The sequence below is a fragment of the Diadema setosum genome, chromosome 4 (genome assembly GCF_964275005.1).
Source record: "Diadema setosum chromosome 4, eeDiaSeto1, whole genome shotgun sequence".
Taxonomy (NCBI): Eukaryota; Metazoa; Echinodermata; class Echinoidea; order Diadematoida; family Diadematidae; genus Diadema; species Diadema setosum.
The window spans coordinates 3,377,193-3,399,274 of record NC_092688.1 but is presented as its reverse complement, the minus strand read 5'-3'; the positions used below and the strand labels follow the sequence as shown (position 1 = coordinate 3,399,274).

The 22,082-nt window shown below is 43.1% G+C and overlaps 1 protein-coding gene across 1 annotated transcript in view; it reads right to left on the bottom strand.

Annotated features, from left to right (window-relative positions):
• Positions 1-1,128: 1,128 nt before the first annotated feature.
• The window catches only part of LOC140227519 (tetratricopeptide repeat protein 28-like), a 154,680-nt gene continuing 133,726 nt past the window's right edge, over positions 1,129-22,082 (bottom strand). Inside the window, exons 5-17 of the mRNA XM_072307920.1 lie at positions 21,406-21,531; positions 20,573-20,731; positions 16,195-19,008; positions 15,148-15,732; positions 14,566-14,804; positions 10,943-11,139; positions 9,911-10,460; positions 9,165-9,399; positions 8,564-8,640; positions 7,347-7,478; positions 4,520-4,631; positions 3,765-3,872; positions 1,129-3,370 (exon numbers count right to left, since the gene is read on the bottom strand). Coding sequence (XP_072164021.1) covers positions 1,212-3,370; positions 3,765-3,872; positions 4,520-4,631; positions 7,347-7,478; positions 8,564-8,640; positions 9,165-9,399; positions 9,911-10,460; positions 10,943-11,139; positions 14,566-14,804; positions 15,148-15,732; positions 16,195-19,008; positions 20,573-20,731; positions 21,406-21,531 — 7,493 coding nt within the window. The 3' untranslated portion in view covers positions 1,129-1,211. The remainder of the gene's footprint in view (positions 3,371-3,764; positions 3,873-4,519; positions 4,632-7,346; positions 7,479-8,563; positions 8,641-9,164; positions 9,400-9,910; positions 10,461-10,942; positions 11,140-14,565; positions 14,805-15,147; positions 15,733-16,194; positions 19,009-20,572; positions 20,732-21,405; positions 21,532-22,082) is intronic.

Sequence of the window (22,082 nt, the reverse complement as noted above, 5' to 3'; positions counted from 1 at the left end):
GTTTGGGCATTCGATTCTTGTTCAAAAACTAAACGGTTCAGCACAGATCAGTCAATAAATATTTTTAAATCTTGTTTTTTTAAATCGTATGCCACTAATGTTAGCATCTTCAGGCATTTAGCCCAAAACATAAAAAATGAATAACTGTGGAGTGGTAAAACACAGATGCTTGTTTTTAAGCACCTGTTTTACCAAACTCCCATCACACCCTACAATTCACGGAGGTGCTCTTCGATTCTTTAAAATTACCCATAATCACATCATTCTTTCAAAAGGAAAAGATATACTGATAACAAGAAATTGATAAAAAATGGGAGATCTACACTCATAATTTGGTAAGATCATGCAGTGTGACTCTTTGGTTTCAGTTAGGGCACAATTTTGACATGAAGACATTTTCATTGAATGGAATACTCCAGCATACCTTTCAGGATTGTTTTGTTTTGTTTTGTTTTAAGTGTGTTTGTGCAAGGAATGACTGTTAAATAGCATCATACCATCACATCTTGCAAGTAAATAGCATAGGTACACTACAAAACATGATCTAGTGAGCTGGGCTTGATAAGCCATCAAAGAAATGACAACTGCCACTAATACCTCTATTTCTCAAAAGGCTAGTTTTCATCTTGCATTTCAGATGTACAATTCACTTAGTACTCCTTCAATTCCATTGTATCTCTTCGGGGGATGTCTTAGTGATGAAATATAACATCGCATCATACATTTTAACCAAACAACTGAGCAGATTACCTCTGCAAAAAGCAGTTTTGGCACATTCAACATCTTTGGTTTGGTGCTTCATACTTCAGCAGCATAGCTGACTCCTACACATGCCCATGGAAAATTGTCAATGATTCGTGCCAGCGTCAACTTACGGTGCACTCATACCAACCTGTATATTCAGGTAGGACTGATATGTGATCCAAATGCAATCCAAGGTGCCATGGTTTCAACACATAATAGCTCAACAATGTCAAAACAAACAATGTTTTTGCTGTCCTTAGAACAGTAAAGGCTTTGTGCAGTAAAATGTCTGTGGATTTTACACCCTTCTGTTTCTCATATGACGACACGTTTTTGAAAATATGTTGATAATGCTTGTGATGCATCCGATACACAATGTAAGTCTGTGTGTGTGTGCATGTGAGTCATAGATTTAAGTACTTGTGCCTTCTCTCATGCTAAGTATGATCTGAAAAAGGGGAACTTGATCAGCAAGGTGATGACTGGTAAACCCTCTGCCCTACAACCTTCCTCTCTCCATCCTTGGTGACAATTGTGGAGTCTCGGGGTGATGAGATGGGTGTCTTGATGCCCCCGTTCACCATAGGTCTGTTGGGAGTCAGAGGGCTGCGTGGCGAGGTCATCAACCCGAGGCTGTCCGAAGACGTGGTGCTGTCCAGGCTTCCCTGTCGGACCTTTGTAGTCTGGCGCGGATTCTGCACGGCACTTGCCGCGGAGGGGACGTGGATGACGCTCTGGATGGACGAGGTCGACGAGTACAAGCTGCTATTTGTGCTGAGAGCGCTACCAGGTCTGCGATTCATGTACTGGTTGGCTTGTGAGGTGAGGGGAGAACCCCGTGCCTGGCTCGAAGTGTCTAGGCTGCTGTTGGGACTAGGGGTATTGTCAGTGAGAGATCTCTGGCGAGACAGCATGATCTGTTTGTAGTCTGGTGGCGGGGAATTGTTGAAGGGTTTGGTGCGTGGCAAGGTAGGCTGGTTGTGATAGGGGTGGTTGTAGGGCGGAGTCTCCCGCTGAGAGTCTCCTCGGTCTGGATCACTGGACACTGAGCTGCGTGGGTAGGTGGAACTCCCGTCACTACTCTCACTACCCCCTGACATTCTTTGGTTATTGTTATTAGTCCTGTTTAGGCTGGGAGCAAGATTTGACTGTAATAACACTCCTTTAGGGCTCGGTCTGTCTGGACCAAGTCCAACTGGACCATACCCATTAGTCCTGCTAGGAACACCACCATTAGCTTGCACATATGGACGAGGATACTGGGCATTCACTGAACCGCCCTGCAATTTTTGTTCAAAGAACGCTCGAGGAGGCTTGGCCTTGATTGGAGGCGGTGGCCTACGCTCTGCCTTCTCCAGAGCTCCTACCATGGAGGACGTGGGTGCACTCTTGGTCTCTGCATTTGCTGTATGATGGTGTATTCTGCTTTCTACTACTGTTGCAGAAACGGGCTGATGAGTTGATGCAATATTTCTGCCTTGCTCTGGCACAGAGCTGCTGTTATTGCTAGAGCTCTTGCTGCTGGCGACAACTTTGGTGTCCTGGTCCAGTGGACTGCTCCTGTCCTGGCTGCTGTTTCTCCGCAACTTCTCCCTGTTGTGCTGGAGGTCAGAGTACTGCTGCATTCGCTCGACAGCAGTCATGTGCTTCATGGTGTCACGTAAAACCCTCATGGCAATGGCTTCATGTCCAAGGGTCTGCAGGGGTGATGTTCTGCTTTTCTGCCTTGCACCCTTGGAACTATCTACACTATCGGTGCTATTCTGACGCCGTGTCTTCCCAGAAATGACAGGCTTTCCAGCTGGACTGTTTCCACGACTACTATTCCTAGAGGTTTGGCCCAAAGCATTGACAGCAGCACTAGGCAGGAAGACATCTCCTGGTGATGGAGATCGACTGGATCTGTTGGATCCAACCTTCCCCTTGCCAGTTGGACTAATTCCTCTTACAGTCGGACTCAATCTTTTCAGGGCAGCAAGGGTATAACCGCGTTCACTCACGATATCGTCAGTTTCATCTATGAAGGCAGGGTTGACTGTTCCAACTACAGGTGAATTGGTTCCTCCAAGCAATGACTCCCTGGATGATCGCTGTGACCCAAGAGAGACTGGACTGTCCGAGGCAAGTCTCATGGGAGGTGGAACAGAATCTGGACTAAAAGCATTTTCATCCTGCAAGAAGGCCAGGACCTCCTCTGGTATTCCTGGATGATTCGAGGTGCTCTTCTTGTGCTCAGTCCCATTCACCTGCTTCTGCAGCGCTGGGTCCGGAGTTGAGGGAGGACTTGGTGACACCGGGGACAGCGCTGGGTTGTTCAGGCTCAAGGAGTTCATGCTGGAGTTCAGGTAGTCTGAACTACCCCGCCAGCCATGAGTCTTGGGCGTTGACTGGAGATGGTTGCGGCGACCTTCCTTGACGCTGCGCACAATGGACCTTGAGATCTTGCTCTGAGGAGGGACAGCCTCCCCAGCCTTGAGGGAGTGGCTGGAGATGATGGAAGTCCCTGACATGGCAGAAAGAGAGAAGCCTGACATCCCAGACATGGAGGTCCCTGACGTCTCTGAGTTCAGACTCTCCATGGATGAGAAACTCTCCAAGGGGAGGGTCTTTGGAGCCTCAGTTGGATCTGTAAAGAAGGACAACCAAACACAATGTATTAAGTTCCACATTCATGATACCATCAATACTGCAATACCATCAACTATATGCTTCAATTGAATGAAATCCCCAAAAGATGCATGTCAATCTAGGGTCATATTCAAGGAAAAATGACACACTGCTTCAAAAGTAAAACTTGCGATTCAAAATGAAGTCAACTGATTGGTTATGAGCTGAGCAGATTGGTGTCATTTCTGGTTAAAACCTCTTCACTACCAGTTTCCGCAGTCCTAGATCCCTTTCTACAGGGCCTTGAAGGCTACCATATGTAATGGGTTAGTCACTACAATGGAAACTTTCCACAGGTGGCAACTTCAGATATATATTACAAATGCCCCAAGCCCAAAGAATAAGACACTTACTGAAGATGGCCAAAAGTCCCTGCAGGGTGTAGTGGATGACTTTCCTGCTCACTTGTTTGCTGGTGATGAGTAGCACCTCTTCCCGACCAACATCAATCAAATCGAATCCTGCGAGGACAAAGTCAAAATTACACGTCCAACAGTGAATACTCTGCATGGATCTTAAAAAGGATCATACAAATTGTTCTGACCTGTTTACAACAAATATATTTGTATTCATCATGACATGGGACTATATTCGTCTTTACAATTAAGTGAATATCACACAGCTATGAACAGAATCTTGTCCATGTCATGCATGCCTGCATCAGTTTTCATAGGCATCCAGCATCAAGCATATGAAAAAACATAAACATACTGTAATTATTTGTCTTAAGCTGTCTGTATCACAATATCGTTGCACTGAAAAGTTAGCAATCTGACATCTACAACAGTTAGCGATCTGACAGCTATCACAGTGGCTACCGGTGTCACTCCTGGAAAAAAAAACCAAACACCATCCCTACTTTCACAAGGTAAGACATAACGCTTTCACATGACTTTGTTCTTTTTGTTTCAACCATTGACACATTCTTTCACTTCTATTTTACATATTGTTATCCATCATCATTTTGTTGCAAGTATATATCATACATAGTTAATATAGTTGTATATACACCGGGTACTTGTACATATATTTTCCATTAGTACATTTATCCTAACTGTGATCACTTCAAAAGAGTCAAGAAAGAGTTTGTCACTGTCCGCTGGCTTACCTAGTGAAGCCAGAAGCTCGTGGCAGCCAGGAGTCCTCCACAGCTTGGCTTGGACCGGCAGCTGGATCCCTCCTTCCCGATCTCGGCTGTACTTTGACTGCACATGCTGAAGCTGTTTCAGGCGAGTAATAAATACATAGAGATGAGATCATCAGCTCGTGCTTCACTACCTCCAAATGCTTCACTCATTACGCATTATTTGTTTGTTCTTTCATCCTACATAGCTTACAAATTCTATTTCTAATTTTACAGCATCCAAACTACAGACTGTACATATTCATTCTCATTTTGATAACTTACTATCAAATTACTATTTCCATTTGCTTCCTGAGTGATCTGAACATTCCATCATATGATATTTTGCCTGGACAACAAGAAACACATCTCTGGGGTAGGAAGGGTTAACACTGATGGCCAATCTCTCTTACAGCAACAACTACATCACACACACACACACACACTTAAGTTCAGTGTTTTGGCACTGCTTTTATCAAAGGCTGTAATGAATTACCGTTTGCGTTATTCTCTTTTATTTTCATACTTCCGTACTGTGCTTTGTGTGCTGTTCAGAGGGCCTTTTCAGAGGGCTAATCTTCAATGAATTGAGATTATCTAATTCCCCTAATACCCCCACTCCACAAGATTTTTTCTCATCAGTCACTCGTCAGAAGCCAAGTTTCTTACTTCCGGCAACCCACTGAAGTGGATCAGATCGCAGTCTGAGGATTCCAACTTGTGTTAGTCGACAATCAGGTCAGTGTCAGACATGTCGCACGTGATCCTCATCGAAAGATCTTGCCTCATTGGATTAGCACTCAATATGTCTGACACTGACCTGATAATCAACTAATACCAATCAGATTAATCAGACTGTGATCTGATACACTTAGATGGGTGGTCAGAAGCAACAGACTATTGAAATTAATAAAAGTGGAAATGAGGCTGTTGCTCTTTGTAAGTATTTTGGAGGCAGAGAATGAGAATGGGTTAGTCATAGCAAAGAAGAAAAATAAAGCAAAGGGAGGGAGAGGGAGAACACATCAAGGATGAGAGTGCATGGTGGTGATATAACAACAAACTTTTCTCGATAGGTTGGATGAGAACATTGTGCATGAGGTTGAGGAGATGGAGGCAATGTGAGGAAATGATATCAAAGAGGAAGAGGTGTGAGTGTGGGTGTCTAGAACAATTCACAGCATGCTTTGGTGTCACTGACTCCTGTGCACTGCTGGCAGGAGAGTGTAGGTGAATCATGGTGAGGCAAAGAGAACACTCTGTGCATGTGGGTACATGTGCACATAAGTTTGACGGTAAATGTGTGCCTGTGTCTATGTCCACGCCTGTATTCAGTATTATAAGCATTATAATATTATGTGACTGTGTGTACTCCTGTGTCTGTGAATGTGTGGTTTGTGTCTGCGTGTATGTGCATGTGTAGGTGTATTGTGGATGTGTGCACATATACACATATGTTTGATGGTAGGTGTGTGCCTGTATTTATATCTATCTCTGTGTCAAGTTTTATAAGCATTATAGGTGACTATGTACATGCTTCTGTGTCTGTGAATGTATACAAGTGTACTGTATACGCCGAATATTTCGCGAGGTTTTTATTTCCGCAAATTTCGCGAGTCAGGTGCTATTCGCGAAATTAAAGACACACGAAAATGATGACTCTGATTCCGATATGAATGTGACGCACAGGTATACATTTCTCTGTTCAGTACAGTACTCCATGATCCTGAATTTAACCACTCGCGAAATTGTCGGGAAGTCCCGATTCATGACAATTTAGACTCGCTAAATATATGGTGAATACAGTATATGTTTGTGTCTGTGTGTATGTGTAGGTGTATTGTGGGTGTACTCAGTATTATACATCTGTATGTGTATGTGTATGTGCATGTTTATGTATTCTGTATGATCTAAGAAAGTCAGGTCATTGGTTAGCTGTAAATGTTAAAACAAAAACTATGCAGGAAGAGCAGTGTGCTGGTGTGTCATCCTTCTAAGAGTGCGGCAAACAGACCAGTTTACTAACATATTTTGGCTTTTTGCACATCTTACTGAGAGGAGTTGTTCTTATAACAAGGAAAGACTACAGTGCATATCAGTATTGCCTGATACAGCATACAAGTACTGACTGCTTCAAGGGGCATGATCAAAACTATTTGCCTAGAGGTGATTTCTCAACAGTGCTATGTCCCGAGACGAAGTTGAGCTGCACAGCACTGCTGAGAAATCACTAAGGGTAAGTAGTCTTAACCATTACACACAAAAAAAAAGGAGTGGATATTTATTTTATATACCACTTTCCACTTAGTTCAAGATGTTTCTTGAACATGAAGTTGTAGTATGACCGGTCAGAAAAGTTACATAAAGTATCATTTCACAATGCGCCAATAAAGATATGCACGCAAGATACTTTGACAATGAGTGACAATGCGCAAATATAGATACCTGGTACACGCGCAAGATATACTTTTGTGAATATGCACATCTTGAAAACCACTAACTGACTGGTGGGCAATATAGCGAAAAACTATTTACTGCACCTTTGACCAAACAGAATTGAGGATTATCACGTGTGGTATTAACCAACAACTAATGCATGCTTTTCAGATCACAAACAATTCAATTTATTCCAATTGAATGGGTGAATTGAAAAGCCCATTAAAAGAAAAAAGAAAAATATGCATAAATTTAAATATGTTAGTACAAAACTGGCACACAGTACTGTATCATCTCTTCTCATAGTGAACTACTGTGTGTATGCATGTGCATCTGTGTTGGTGCATTTGTGTTGGTGCTTTGTGTTGTTGTCTACCATATGTTTCTGGACAGTCCCAGGGGACTGCAGGTAGCTGGGTATATGTAGGCTGCTGGCGTCCAGGGCCGTGGGGCTCTCCCCCCTCTGCTCACTCCTCAACTTCTCCAGCTCAATCAGCAGCGCATACAGCTACTCCGGGAGAGTTTGGGATGAGATGTGACAGATGAACGAATGAATGGACAAAGGAATGAATGGACGGATGGATGGATGGATGGATGGATTGAGGGGGGGGGGTTGACAGGGGTGGTGGGTGGAGCAGGGCAACACATATGGCAAGGGTGGGCGTGGAAGAATCATATGGGATGAGATGCAATATGATATAGGCATCATTAGGGTGTGATAAACTACATCAAAGCAAAGCTGCATTACGATATACACATTGAAGAACATGTAACACTGCATTTTGATGCACAATGGCACAACACTGACAAAGCATTTTGGAGGTAATGCTTCCAGGTTCTACCGAAAGCATTTGAAGTCTCTAAATGCTGCAAACATCAGAGGGCAAGCAACATTCCATTTTTGCAAAACACATGTGGGACTATGATGGGCATACAGTTGTTGATCTACAAGCAACTAGATGTACAATGCATACACTAACACATGCAATAAATTTCATCTCTACCCACTCACAATGAGGATAAAGGCACATCAAGTTGGTGCACACAACATTGAATGACACACTCAGTATGCATTTACTGCAGAAATAAAACTCAGCATATTTCATCCCACTCTACATTGTATACATTTTGGAGACAATCTTCTGAGTCATCTGTACTGGAAAATGTTAAGTCTAAAGGCAAATTAAAAATCTATATGCAGCAATGATCATGCCGATAAGCTCTAACAGTATTGTGTTGCACTGAACTGACTACATGTGCATGTATATATGCTGTCCAAACTCAAACTCAGGGCTGCTAAAATCTGCATATCACAATGCAGACTGATGCAGGGTTTGTTTGTTTTTTAAAATGTATGACAAAAATCATACTCTGGCTTAGATATGCACAAATTGCACACAATTACCATACTAAATCAATTTTGAAAGAAACATATTTTTCATTTTAAAAAATACATTTTCTCAATTTTGATGAAAAAAAGAAAGACACTAGATAATGTAAAAGCATACAAATCGGTAGCTCTGCAAACTGTACACATAGATCACATAGTTCAAATAACATCTATTCACTGCTGCTCGCATTCTAGACACTCACCATTTCTATGATTTCAAGAGCTGCTTCAGGCGATGGGAGCAGCTTTGAGATGGCAAGGTTGGTCTGGTTGGACAAGCCTGAAATATGAAAAAGAACAGATAACTTATTAGGAAAGAAACTGAAGTGAGCACTACATATCATTCACTCAACTACTAGATACCTAACCATTACTGCTTCACAAACATATGGTGATCTTCATAATATATACTCATACATGTGGCAAGCATTTGATTTTTCACACTTCAGAGATTAGTGAAGATGCTACTACGAACCCCTCGAATGGAAAGAATTCCGTAGGTACCTTCCTTTTTTCACTCTATTTAAGAAACAACCACATATGTAACTAAAACAATGTTACACTAAAACACAACGAAACAGATTATTGCACCATACATAAAAGCAAAGTGTGTTTGTTTTGGGGTTTTTTATTGTTGTTGTTTTGGGTGTTGTTGTTTTTTTTTTGGGGGGGGAGGTCAACTTAGCATGTTACAGCTAGGGTATACATGTAGGGAACAATCTCTGGTTTTCTTAATGTCAATCAGAGCCAAATTACACTTGAAATCATTGTGTTGTTTCTTAGGTACTCTCCAAAGAAACCTACCAAGCAGGGCCTGCAGACTGGCACTGGCCTGTAGCAGCCGGTCCCCCGGGTCAGACTGGGGGAAGAAGACAGAAGGCGGGATGGTGGATGAGATCTCCTCCTCAAAGCGGAAGCCCACCGATTTGAGCAGTTCCTGCCACCCCCTCACCGGCCCCACCCGCTTCGTGATGCTCTGCTGGGTGGTATACATGGGGTTGGTCTGGCCTCGGTTGATACGCTGCAGGGACTTCTCAATCTGGCAGGGGGGAGGGAGCAAAAGAGGTGGGAAAGAATGAGATCAGTGAAAACATGAGGTCAGCTGACATCAGTTATAATTCTAGGGAGCTCTGACATCCTTTCTAATTTTCTTAATGAACACTCTTCACCACCAACTTTACACGGGCACCTATAAACTACTCATGCTTGTTCTTTAACCTACTTTAAGTAACTCTAATCACACGCACTAAAACTGTGCATAAATTTTTGTCAAGAGTTGATGTACAAATCATGACAGTCAACAGCAATTCTCTCACTGGACAATCAAATATTACTTCTACACAACTTTCTATAAAGACTATCAACTCTGAATGTTGTGCATTAATATTGTAGTGAATCCACAGAGCAGTATGAGGAGTCCCTTGTCAGCTGGACTTTTTCTGGACACCTCCTGAGAGTGTGCAAATTGATAATGCAAGCATACATGTCTTCAGAGAAACATTATCAAGATGAAGACATTTCCTGAATGTGATCAATCACAGGATACTCACCAGATGAAGCAGAACCCGCAGGGCATCTCTACACTTGGAGGGCGTGGTCAGGATGTCACCCAGGGCATTGCCAAACATGGCGCTCTTGTTGCTCAGTCTGGCGTCGCATCCAACAAGGGCGAAACCCGCCCAGTTGGATGGATGGGAGAACTGTTTCACCTCCCGCACACTCTTCATGGCCTCGGTCACTGCTGCGCTGGCCTTGCTCCCACCAAGCAGGCGGTCATATAGCGCCCTCATGAAGACCTGGACCGCCGACTCGGGCATGGACCAGAGTGGGACCAGCACACTCTGGGCCCCTGCCGCCAAGAAGGAGCGTGCAAGACCAATGACTGAGTCGGAGGTGATGCGGCCACCGCCACGCCCTTCGTTGCCATAGGGACTGAGGACCACCAGCTTGGCTGTGAGGCGGAGGTCCAAGACATCAGCTGCTGTCAGCAGGAAGTCACTGAGAGAGGGTATGTCTGGGCGGGGTCCATCCATTGAAGAATCCTCTGGGTTGTTCATGTCATTCAGGTCCAGCTGCTCTGGTGAGTTCTGATTATTGCCACTGCAATGAGAAAATATGACACAATTATGGCTAATGGGAAAAGACAAATTAGTTCCTTGTTCCCTACTAATGACAAATATTTAAAAAAAAAAGTAAAGATTTCATCACAACTTGATGACGAGAGAGAAATTTAATGTGAATTTCTCCACCTGATTAATCAATTACTAATGATGCCATATAATGCCTATAAAGGCATCCCTGATCTGCTGGCATGTATGATTAACCATGGACTTATTATATGTTTTGCAGAAATTCATCATGAAAATGCACATCAATTTTACAAGGTCTAATCCTTTAAAAAAAAAATGTGATTACTAAGAAGCTATTTCTTTGTTTCAAAGTTTTTCTGAGCTCATTTTAGTAGTGAGAGTGTAACATTTCTCAAAAGCAAGACAGAACACGGTCACCTGAACTTAAAAACTGAAATTGCTAAGAAGATACCAAAGGAAGACTACAAGATAATAAGATAACACCCTCCTTACCTAATGAGATGGATAGGAGAAGTGCTCCGCCCACCGGTATCTTTGGGAGACAGCACAAGGGCCGAGAGCTTCCAAGACACGTGGGTAGCAAAGTGCAGGCACTCAGCACTCTCTACCAGTCGAAGTACGCCCTCTTTGCTGGCCGCTGCACCAGTCAATGGCTTCACACTGAGGAGCTCAGACACGGCTGTTGCTTCCTAAAAGACATTGTGTGGAAACAAGATTTTGTTTATATCAGGTGTCTAAGATAGTGACCAACATGATCTTAGAATGCAGCTTCACATGAACAATACGTGTCATCTTGTCATACATCGTATCAATATCATTACAATTATTGATAGCCACATTGTTAGGATTGTTAATTTCACATTTAATACTTTAAGCACTAGCAGAATTTGTACCAGTGTCATAATCACTTTTGCTATCATCATTATCATTATTATTATCATCATCATCATCATCACTATCACCATCAAACTGAGTAATTGAAATGAAAGACTGGCTGGAACACACTTCCAAAGTGCTGGGTAAAGGCACACTGCTCATATTTTAATTTAATTTAATTTAATTTAACTAATTAAGAGTGAGTTTGCATCAATCATAGGACAATCGCATTATTTGAACATTGCTTCACGTATGTGTGAGACATGTTGTGCATAAGTGACCATGTATCACAAAACCTACAAAAGGCCATACTAGTCAATCTTCAAATACAATGTAGGTCTAAAAATGTCTGTTTTGGGTCAATAAGAGAGGTTTTGAGTTATTTGTTGTTGTTGTTGTTGTTTTTTTGTTGTTTTTTTTTTGCTTTTCATTTTCTGAAAGCATTGCTCAACATTTTATATCTAACTTAGAAGTTAGGAAGCATGTGATTTAAGTATGAGTAATGACCTTTTGCTAGAGTGCAGCTTTGCAACATATCAAAGAAGAGAATGTACAATGTAGTTCATGTTGGTTTGCAAGGTTTAGTTTAATCTAAAAAAAAAAAAAAAAAATCCCTTCATAGTGGTTACCACAGAGATTTCAATCCACATGGTGTCCCACATAGTAAATGGTGAATGAGTACACTCAAATAAACTCACTCGCTTCAAAAATGTACTTGTACTGTCCTTATACAACAGGGATGCATGGAGAACAAAGTACAGTTCTAGCTGACACAAAACGCAAGGTCTGGTAGTGACCGCCCACCCAAATATGTCACATGACACATAAAAAATGCAAACACATGTACATATTCTTGTGTTTTGACACCTTCAAGTTTCAGTGCTTTACGAAAAAATATCAAACTGTGCAGCTGCATGGTTGAGATAAAATCATATGGGACTCATTATATGTCAAACCATGAAATAATATTGCTGCCATAAACAGACGAGATGAGATACATTTCAACCTTTTGGGGCAAAATCCTCATCATCCAGGGATTCATTTCTCTTGACCTTTGACACTTGAAAATATGAGCTCTTCCTGCAGCTGTTTTAATATTCAGATCACTTCTACCAAGAAATGCAATTTTCACTCAATTTGCTGATTTTGGAAGGAACAGTTGAATACCACTATAATATAAGAGCAAGTGTTAGGCCACAAGAATAATTACCTGTACAGATTCTAACCCAACCTAGCATTCATTTCAAATCTTTATAGAGCAACTTTTTAAGAGCATTACGCTGACAAGGGACTAGAAGACAGTGTTACTATTCATCTCACATTCTTTCGACCATGGTGAAATCACTGATTTGGGGGCCATTTTTTGTTCACACATTGCAACGACTGTTTAAAATGAGGAAGGCACAAACAAGCAGGAAGACATGTAAATCTCTATGCAACAAATCAAGTCCTCAAATATTCATACCTGACAACAGAAACAAACAAAAATGCAAAGATCATCAAAACAAACACAGAATGTGAAACTTGAACATTGGACCTGAGGCCAAACACACTCAGATTCAATGACACGCAGCACTCCAGACGTTTTGAGACAGCGGCTGAAATGGAATATTATGAGATGACCTCTGACCCGACAAAAATCCATTGTTATGACAACGGGATGCCAGCCACCGCAGCCCGAGGTTGAGAAGGGTTGAAATAGGACCCAGCTGAAGACAGATCACCGCTCACGTTTCTCTGTTAATTGCTCCCAAAGAAGTACTAACATATGCTCACAATCTTTTTTAACTTCTCATTTAATCTCTCTTGTGACCAACTATAAGAGATTTTTTTTTTTTTTTTTTTTTTAAGTTAGACAGAAAGAGTGAAACAAACCCAGAGAGAGTGCATCAAACTACTGAGAAAATCTGCATATCCACAGGGGGTGATTTGAGCACTGAACTTGAGCAAAAGTTGAAACTGACTTGTGATCATCGATTGGGAATCATTTCAGCAGTACCCACAAGAAACAACTAAACACCTTTTGACTGGTAGAGACTGTGAGAGTACAAAGACCTGAATAACAAAATGTAAATTTAGGCAAATCACAAAGACTCAGGTTGAATCATGAAATTTCATATCCACCAGCGAACTCCGCATGATTTTCTGTGGAATGATATCACATGATTTTTGTATCACTGTCCATCACTCTGTGTGTCAGTTCATGAACTTTGATACTTACAAATAGATCAAAGAATACAGAATGAGAAAGGTGTGATGCCCAGAGCAGAGAATATAGTACAATACCAAACAAACATAGAATGGCAGTGTACACTTGTGATGAGTTGAGAAACGGTTGCAGAGGTCATGAAAGGGAAATGTTATTTCCAAGTGTCAATTTGCGTGCAAACAAGAGACCAGCATGTCTGGTGCTCACCTGAGCAGCACATTACACCTTCATGATGCTCCATCTGAGGAAAACTACTTCACAAATCTTGAGATTTGGGATCTCTGCAGACCCCGCCTTGGGAAACACTTTAGCTCCTACATTTAAGTATTTTAGCCCTGCCCTAGCAGTCAGCCATGAGTACCACCACCATTTGTACAAATAAAAATCCCTTCCATTCAGCTATTCAGCTCAGGTGAACTATAAATGCATTATCACAATAGATACAAAAAATGGATGCACACACATACACAAAACATTTCTGAAGGCCTTAAGACACAAATATGAGCACTTTGTACATTTATCCATTACGAGAGACAATGGACTTACATTCCCTTTGAGCATCCAAGTTAAGGACCAACCTTCACACCCTATGGCTTGAATCAATTTTAAATGCATTTCTACACAACCTGAAACCTAGATTCTGGGAGTGAAGATAAATGTAGTGTAGGTAGCATGCATTTATGAGTAGCTGATGCATATTCCTGACATGGTCTACCATTGAAGGCACTCAAAAAATGCATACATCCACATGCCCACATACATACAATGGTGATCACTCCACTCAAATGTTAATTCCACATTTTGAGAGAAATGCTATGTTATAAAATGTTTTCAAGACCTCATATCATTCATGAAATTTGGTAATAAGACCCAAATCTCTATCAGCTCCTCTATGTCTTTGTGCATTAAACAAACTCCAAACATCTACTCAGCATTCAAATGTTTTTCTCTGTTTCATGCACTATGGAATGTCTGTAGGCCATATATGGCATCAAACTAAACAAAGATTGATACGAAAGAGAATGTTCACCTGTTCAGAGCCAGCCATTCCGTTCCATCCCCACTTGTCCACGACGCTGGGTGGCAACTTGGGGTTGGCCACCACAAGGGCGGGCTGCATGCCACTGCTGGATGGTGTCCGCTGCTCCCAGTACAGGTTGAGGTTGAGCGCCCTCAACGAAGGCACCATGCGGATGTTGAACCTCTCATGCAGCGACTCGGTGGAGGAGCCACCCTTAAGGATGGCAAAAGGCACCAGGTACAGGTCACCTGAGGTTGGAGAACATTAAGGTAAAACCAGTCAACTAATGTCTGATGCATACCGTGATTTATTTCATTTTTCTTCCAAGCAACAAAAGTATTGATGCATACATTGTATTTTATTCTTACTCCATAAGCAAAATCTGCTTAAGCATATCTATTTAAGCATTATTTTCAAGTAAAACTTGTATGGGAAGCCTTTATACAAACTAAACAAGCAGAGGAGATGCTGCTCAACAATATAAGAAATGATTATGCTGAGTATTTGGTTCACTTTCAAATCACTTTTTGATTCACAAGTATTCACAACTATTTTGCTTACAAAATTGAGATATCCTATATGGTTACTTACCCTCCAACACCAGCACAAGATCTGAGCGAGGCGTGTCTGGCCCATTGGGCTGTGGCATTGCGTCTTCCAGAGGGGATATCAGCACGTCGTACAGCGCCCTCAGTGGTGGCTTCCCAGACCACGACTTCTGGCGGAGGATCCTGGAGGCCGCCTCCCGCCGCGCCAGGCTGCCGTTGAGGCTGCCTACCCCACTGAGCTGGCTGGCCAGGCTGGCGACACTGCGTGCCGAACTGTTGATGATGTGGTTGCGGTTGGTGAGACGCAGGAAGCTGCTGCGATCCGGGTCCAGCTTGGCACTCAGCTCCTCCAGATGCTGCTGTAGCAGCTCGTCCGCCTCACTCTCTGTCTCGCTGGTGATGTCCCCGCTGGAGTAGTGGTGGTGGCTGTCCACGCCCAGTGCCTCTCGGGCGTGGCTGATGTACTGCTCCAAGAGGGCGGTGGAGGCGTAGGAGACACCCGTTCCCGATGCCATGCTGAGGTTAAGGGAGGGCAGGGAGGTGTTGGAGGACGCAGTAGAGGACTGGTCATCTGATGTTGGGTCCTTGTCAATGTGGGCCAAGTCACAATCATGGAACTTAACAATACCTGGAAGGAAAAAAAAAATATTGAATTTGCAACATATTTCATGAACAAATCAAATTTTTATCCTATCATATTTCACCAACTATGAACTTTGGCACTTGAACTAGGTCTTGTGATAAGGCCAATGCCAGCATTACTACATCACTACCCGTTTGAAATTATTCAAATAAACACAGACATGCAATGGCACTACAGGCTACTGACATGCAAAAAGATTCTTTTACTGCTTGTCACAATTATTCACTGCCTGCTGAAAAACAAAAATCTATCAAACTAGCATCTTTCTGGTTTTTAGCTAATTTAATATTTCACATAGCATTCTTTGACAAGAAAGCAGAAGTTTTTGGGTTGTTTTTTTTTCCTAATTTCTTTCTACAAAGACCTATTCAAACATACACCAGAAATAATACACTTGAAAAACAGAAAGAAAAGTGAGAGTTTAAAAAAAAAAGGTAGTTTACATACCTTCACCAGGGGTCATGAGCCAACTGTAGAGATGTCCATCAGCTACAGAAAAGTAGAGAATATTAGCACTCTGTCTGCTGACCAGTTCCTGTATCACATCATTGGTCATCAGGCTTGCATCAAAGTGATCACCCACAGCAGCCTCCCCACTCTGGCGCTCCAGGAGCAGGTCCACAAAGGCTCTCGTCCTCCCACGCTCAGCCACAGCCAGTGCCTCGTCCGTGCGCTCTAAAGCGACAAGGACTCGCTGGAGGGCTTGGTAGGAGGCAGACTGGGCATCGAACAGGGACAGCTTGTACTCCCCACTCCCTTGTGATTCCCTGCGGATCTGCTCAAAGAGTTCTGTGGCCCGGTACAGCTCGTGCTGGGCATCATCAAGCTTGCTGTTGGACCACAAAGCCAGGCCAAGTCGGTGTCGGATCTTGGCTTCGTCTTCCTTGCGACCCAGCTGGTTGGCTATCTGCAGTCCTTGCTTGAAATATGTGACGCTCTGGGAAAAGTTTCTGAGGGCGTGGTGGACACGCCCGAGACTTGCATATGCCAGGGTCTTAGCAACACGATCATTAACCTGAGCAGCAATGCTCAGGTGTTGCTCCTGATACATGATGGCCTTCTGGTAGTTACCCAGTGATTCCTGAGTGACACCTAAGTTACCAAATGCCCTACCCTGACAAGAAAGGTTGTTGGTCTCTTCGGCAATCTTCAAGTCATCCTCATGGAACTCCAGTGCCTTTTCATACTCACCCATTTGCTGGTAGACACCACCAAGCCCACAGGCAGCGTCTGCCTGGCCAGCTTTGTCATTTGTTTCCAGTGTGATTCGCAACTGGTTTTCCAGGCAGGATATTGCCTGCTCAAAGTTGCCCATGAGACTGTGCAGACAACCGAGTTCCCCGTAGGCAGATGCCTTTGCAGTGGAAGAGTTTGTTTCGTGTGCTAGCACTAATCGCTTCTCGTAGTAAAACGATGCCTGCTGGAGATTGCCAAGAGAGCGATGAACATTCCCCAAGCCATGATATGCTTTGTCCTGCTCCTCAGCACTGTTAGTCCTCTGTGCCATAAACAAGTACTGCTCATAGCACTTCACCGCTTCCTCCATGTCACCAAGTGCTTCATAGCACTCCGCTAAGTTCCGGAAAGCACTTGCACGATTCTGCAGCACCACGTTGCCCCCTACCTGTTCCAGTGCAGCAAGCTGCTCTTCAAAGTAGCCCAGGGCATCTTCAAAGAGATTCATGTTCATCTTTGTGATGCCTAGATTACCATGTGCCTGTGCCTGGATGGGTCCATCATTTACCTCCCTCGCCCTAGCCAGCTGCTCCTCATAACACTTGAAAGCATCAAGAAATTTTCCCAGGGCTGTGTGCACAGCCCCAAGGTGACTGTGGGCCTTGCATTCTCCTTGGATATCATTGAGCTCCTGATAGAGCTGTAGCTCCTGGGTATGGTGAGCCAAAGCCTTGTCATAGTGTTTCAGTTTCCTCTGGGTTGCACCTAGGGCACCATAGGCCGTTGCTTCCAGTGCCTTGTTGCTTACTTGCTTCGCGAGTTGTAACTGCTGCTCATAGAATCGAACCGCTCCCTCAATGTCCTTCTTGGCCATATAGATGTCTCCCAAATTGCCAAGGGCACGGAACTTTCCCGGTGCATTTTTGACCTGCTGCGCTATTGTCAGGAAACACTTCTGACAATCCTCGGCTCGTTCAAAATTACCCAACGTCCTGTATGCAAGTCCGAGATTACAATATGCCCTCCCCATCCACACTTTGTCCTTCTGATCTCTTGCCAATAAGAGATCCTTCTCATAGAACTGGACCGCTGACTTGTAATTGCCCAATGAGTAGTGAGCGTACCCGAGATTATGATACCCCTTGCCCTGCCCCTCTAAATCTTTGACTTCCTTGGCCAGTGCCAGATATCTCTCATAGAATGGGATCGCTTGTTGGAACTCCCCGCGAGAACTGTGATAGTTGCCCAGATTACTGAGAGCCCTCGCTTCACTGGCCTTGTCTCTCAGTTCTGCAGCTATCGCTAAGTGTCCCTGATAGTGCTCCATGGCCTTCTCCTTCATGTTCATAGCCTGGTAGGCCACAGCCAGGTTTCCATGGGTGCATGCTTCCGCTCCCCTGTCATTGACCTCCCGTGATATTGTTAGTTCCTGCTTGTGGTACTTGATAGCCTGCTCGTGCTGGTTCAGGGCGCTGTAGGCATTGCCCATGTTGCCATAGGCACGCCCCATCGCCCCGCGGTCATTCATCTCCATGGCGATGTTGAGATGTGCCTTGTGTAGTTTCAGGGCTGTCTCGTACTGTCCCTGTTGCTGGTAAACAATGCCTAGATTTGAGCATGCCTGTGCTTCCACTAGCTTGTCCTTTGTACTCAGTGCTATGTTGAGTTGCTGCTCATGACACTGCTTTGCTGAGTTAAGGTCCCCAGAACACCTTGCTGCATGCCCAAGTCCGGCATATGCTCTGGCCTCCATTGCACGATTCTCTTGGAGCTTGGCTATTCCTAGAACCTCATTGTGATAGTGCGAGGCTTTGTCAAAGTTCCTGCGATAATGGAAAGCACTGCCAAGATTACTGTAGGCCCGGGCCTCCTCAGTTCTATTTTCAAGTTGCTTTGCAATCTCCAAGTGCTGTTTGTGGCACTCCAAAGCCTTGTCAAAATCCCCAAGTGCCAGCTGCACGGCGCCGACATTACCGATCTCCCGTGCCTCAAATTGCTTATCGTTGAGTTGCCTTGCCAGAGTGACACACTGCTTGTGAGTGGTGAGTGCATTCGGGAAGTCGCCAATGGCCGAGTATACATGACCTGAGGATGAGAACCACAAATACAGAATATCAATAGCAGCAATTGATAACAAATCCAACAGTTCATACAGAGTCACCGAGATCCCGATTAAAAGAACCAGGGAGATCACTAAACAAATGCAACACACATTGCAGGTGTGTTTCATCGGAACTCAAGTGGAGTAACTTAGGGTGGGGCGGGGCACTAACTCCTAGATATGAAACATCACGATGGCTATGATTTTGTACTAATCGATATTGAGTCATTCTTTAAAAGAAAATAACAACAAAATATATACAATGCAGCAGCAGCAACAGTCAGTTTGAATGAATACAAGTGGTCAAGCTAACATTACCAAATACATTACTTGCTTAAACCAGGAAAGCATCAACTGGCAGATCAACATTGTGTCAGGAGATCCCTGCATGTCATACAATTTCATGGAATCTCTAGGTAGGTCCATGAGAAGAGGGAGTTCTGCTAATGCTATTACCATCGCTGTCTCTATACACATACTGCAAGTAATTAAGCTAGAATTTTACCCTCTATTAAATTTGTTGTTACATCAAGTTGTAATGAAAAGAAAATCATTTTTTCACTAAAGACAACCAGTCCTGATCAATATTTCATATTTGTTATTTCAAAGCTTCCTTGCCTTTTATTGCAGATTACGTGATACAATTACAAGTTCTCAGAGAACTAGAGTAACTTTTGCAATCAAAATCACTGACCTAGATAACCACTTGTGGATTATTCCCACAGTATGGAGAGACTGCTCTCAACATGTGTGAATCTATTGTTACACTATTTGTGCAACAAATGACAGCAATAACAGTATTGGCATTCAAGATATCAGATTAAATCACAGTGACTGATAACTGATCATCAATAGTCCAATTCCATATGCCACAGCATGCAGTCAATAACTCCTCCAGATAAACAATGATTGTTGGTAGCATGGAGAAAATCAATAATGGTAATGGGAAACAGATTAGAATTGACTTGAGCTGAACCCCTACTCAAAAGAGCCCTATGGGGGGGGGGGTGGAGCTGTCATATCATCTTGAGTTCAAATCATCTCCATCATCTGGGAAGGAGTTTCTCACAGGATTCAGAAATATGGATTGATTTGTGTGATCAAAAGATTGCATTGTGAAGTTGAAGTAGAGTCAGTTTGTAAGACTGACCTTTACTCTGACCAAACCATTGTTCATTGTTGCAAGAGATTTGTCAATGAAGGGTTCTATGGCTACAGATTTCTTATATATCTCTGATATCTGAGAAATATTTCTGTAAGTTTTAGAATTCAGATGACCAATAGTGTCTTGACAGGTAGCATATAATGAATTTAGCAGGCCCTATAGCAAGGGTGACAGGTTAAAACACCAGAGGTGACAGGGCCCAACACCAGGGTGACATGTCCTAAACTAACAGTGTTGGCCAAAAAGCTAAGAGTGACAAGCCCAAACCAAGGGTAACAGGTTTGAACATTAAAGGTGTCAGGACACTACAGTAATGGTGACAAACCCTAAAATAACAGTGTTGGCCAAAACACTAAAGGTGACAGGCCGGACAAGTGAGGTACCTAGACTGCTAAGTGCGGAGGCTGCCACATTCCGGTCCTTCTGCTTCATGGCCAGGTAGAGTTGGAAGTGGTGATGCGTGAGGGCCTCCTTGTAGTTCCGCTGAGAGAAGTATGCTGCCCCCAAGTTGCCGTGAGCTCTGCATTCACCGACATGGTCACCTAGGTGAGTGCATGGACAGAAAGAAAGACATACTATGATCTGATGGCCCCCACATACAGAGATTATGATAATAGTGATGATAAAAACGACTCCAAATGTGAAACTAGGTGAAGTTTATCCCTTTAAATTTGCTTGTATGTCCTAAATTTGCCTTTTCGCAGATTTGATTTTTTATTGCATCTGATCTGCTTTTACTCAGGGACTATTCACTCACTTATCACAATTGTACTCCGATATCACAGATCAAAACAGAAAGGGGAAAATCAATCGGGGTCTCACAGTAGCTCTGATAGCATGAGTGCATTTTCAAATTCATAAAAACTGCCCTTTTATACAAACTCTGAGGTTACTTTGTAGTGCAATGACATCTGTAGCCTACTACAGATAAATCTCTCTCACAAACTCAGTGTACTGGCCGCATAAAGCATTCCTTGATAAATCTCAATTGATGCTGTAAAGGTCTTCTTGTGAAGATAAAACTCAAGTGGAAGAACATCAACTTTCTAATACAGCCTTTGATTACATTGTCTCTTTTGTCAGAAGGCATACGACACAGAAGCTGAATCAACATTGATCACCCAGCAAGCATAAAACTCAAGAGGTACGAGTGTAGATCAACATCAACTCTCTCCAGCATAACCTCTGACACCAGATGACCCTTCCTTGCACTTACTGAGTGACTTTGCCACTGAGAGATCCTGGTGCATGAAGGATATAGCCTTCTCTGTGTTACCCAGCCCCCAGTGTGCGCTGCTCAGGGCCGAGAACACTGAGCCTCTCAGCTTCAGACTGCTCGTGCCTGTAATTGTTGCAAAGGAGAAGAAAAAATTAAGACTTCTTAAAATCTCCTGCTTCTTTCATTGACAGTACACTCCTACATCTTAACAATGATTAGTAGTAGTACTGTAAAACCAGACATTTTTGTGTCCGTAAAATTTTCGTGAATTTTGTGGGGAGCCAAGATTCATGAAAGTAAAATGCATGCAAAAGTTTCTTTATTTACACATTACACTGAAAACCATTAGCAATTCACAAATAGTTCATTCTTTGAATGTTTCTGGTTTTACAGCGATTGATTGAATTGGTTGAACCACTACAATTTGAACTATATGTGACGAAGAATACCCACATCTAAACCTTTATAGGAGAAATTAGCTATGCGGCCTTGCTTGGGGACAAGTACTTGGAACCTAGACCTGCCTATTACAAGTCCAGTATCTGCAAACCACTGGACCAGTAACATCTCCAATCTCCATTGTATGTCTATCCTAGCCCCCAAGCGTGCCAGCCATAGTAATATGCAATGTGCTTTTACTGGGACACTGCACACAGCCATCTGCCCTGCTGCTA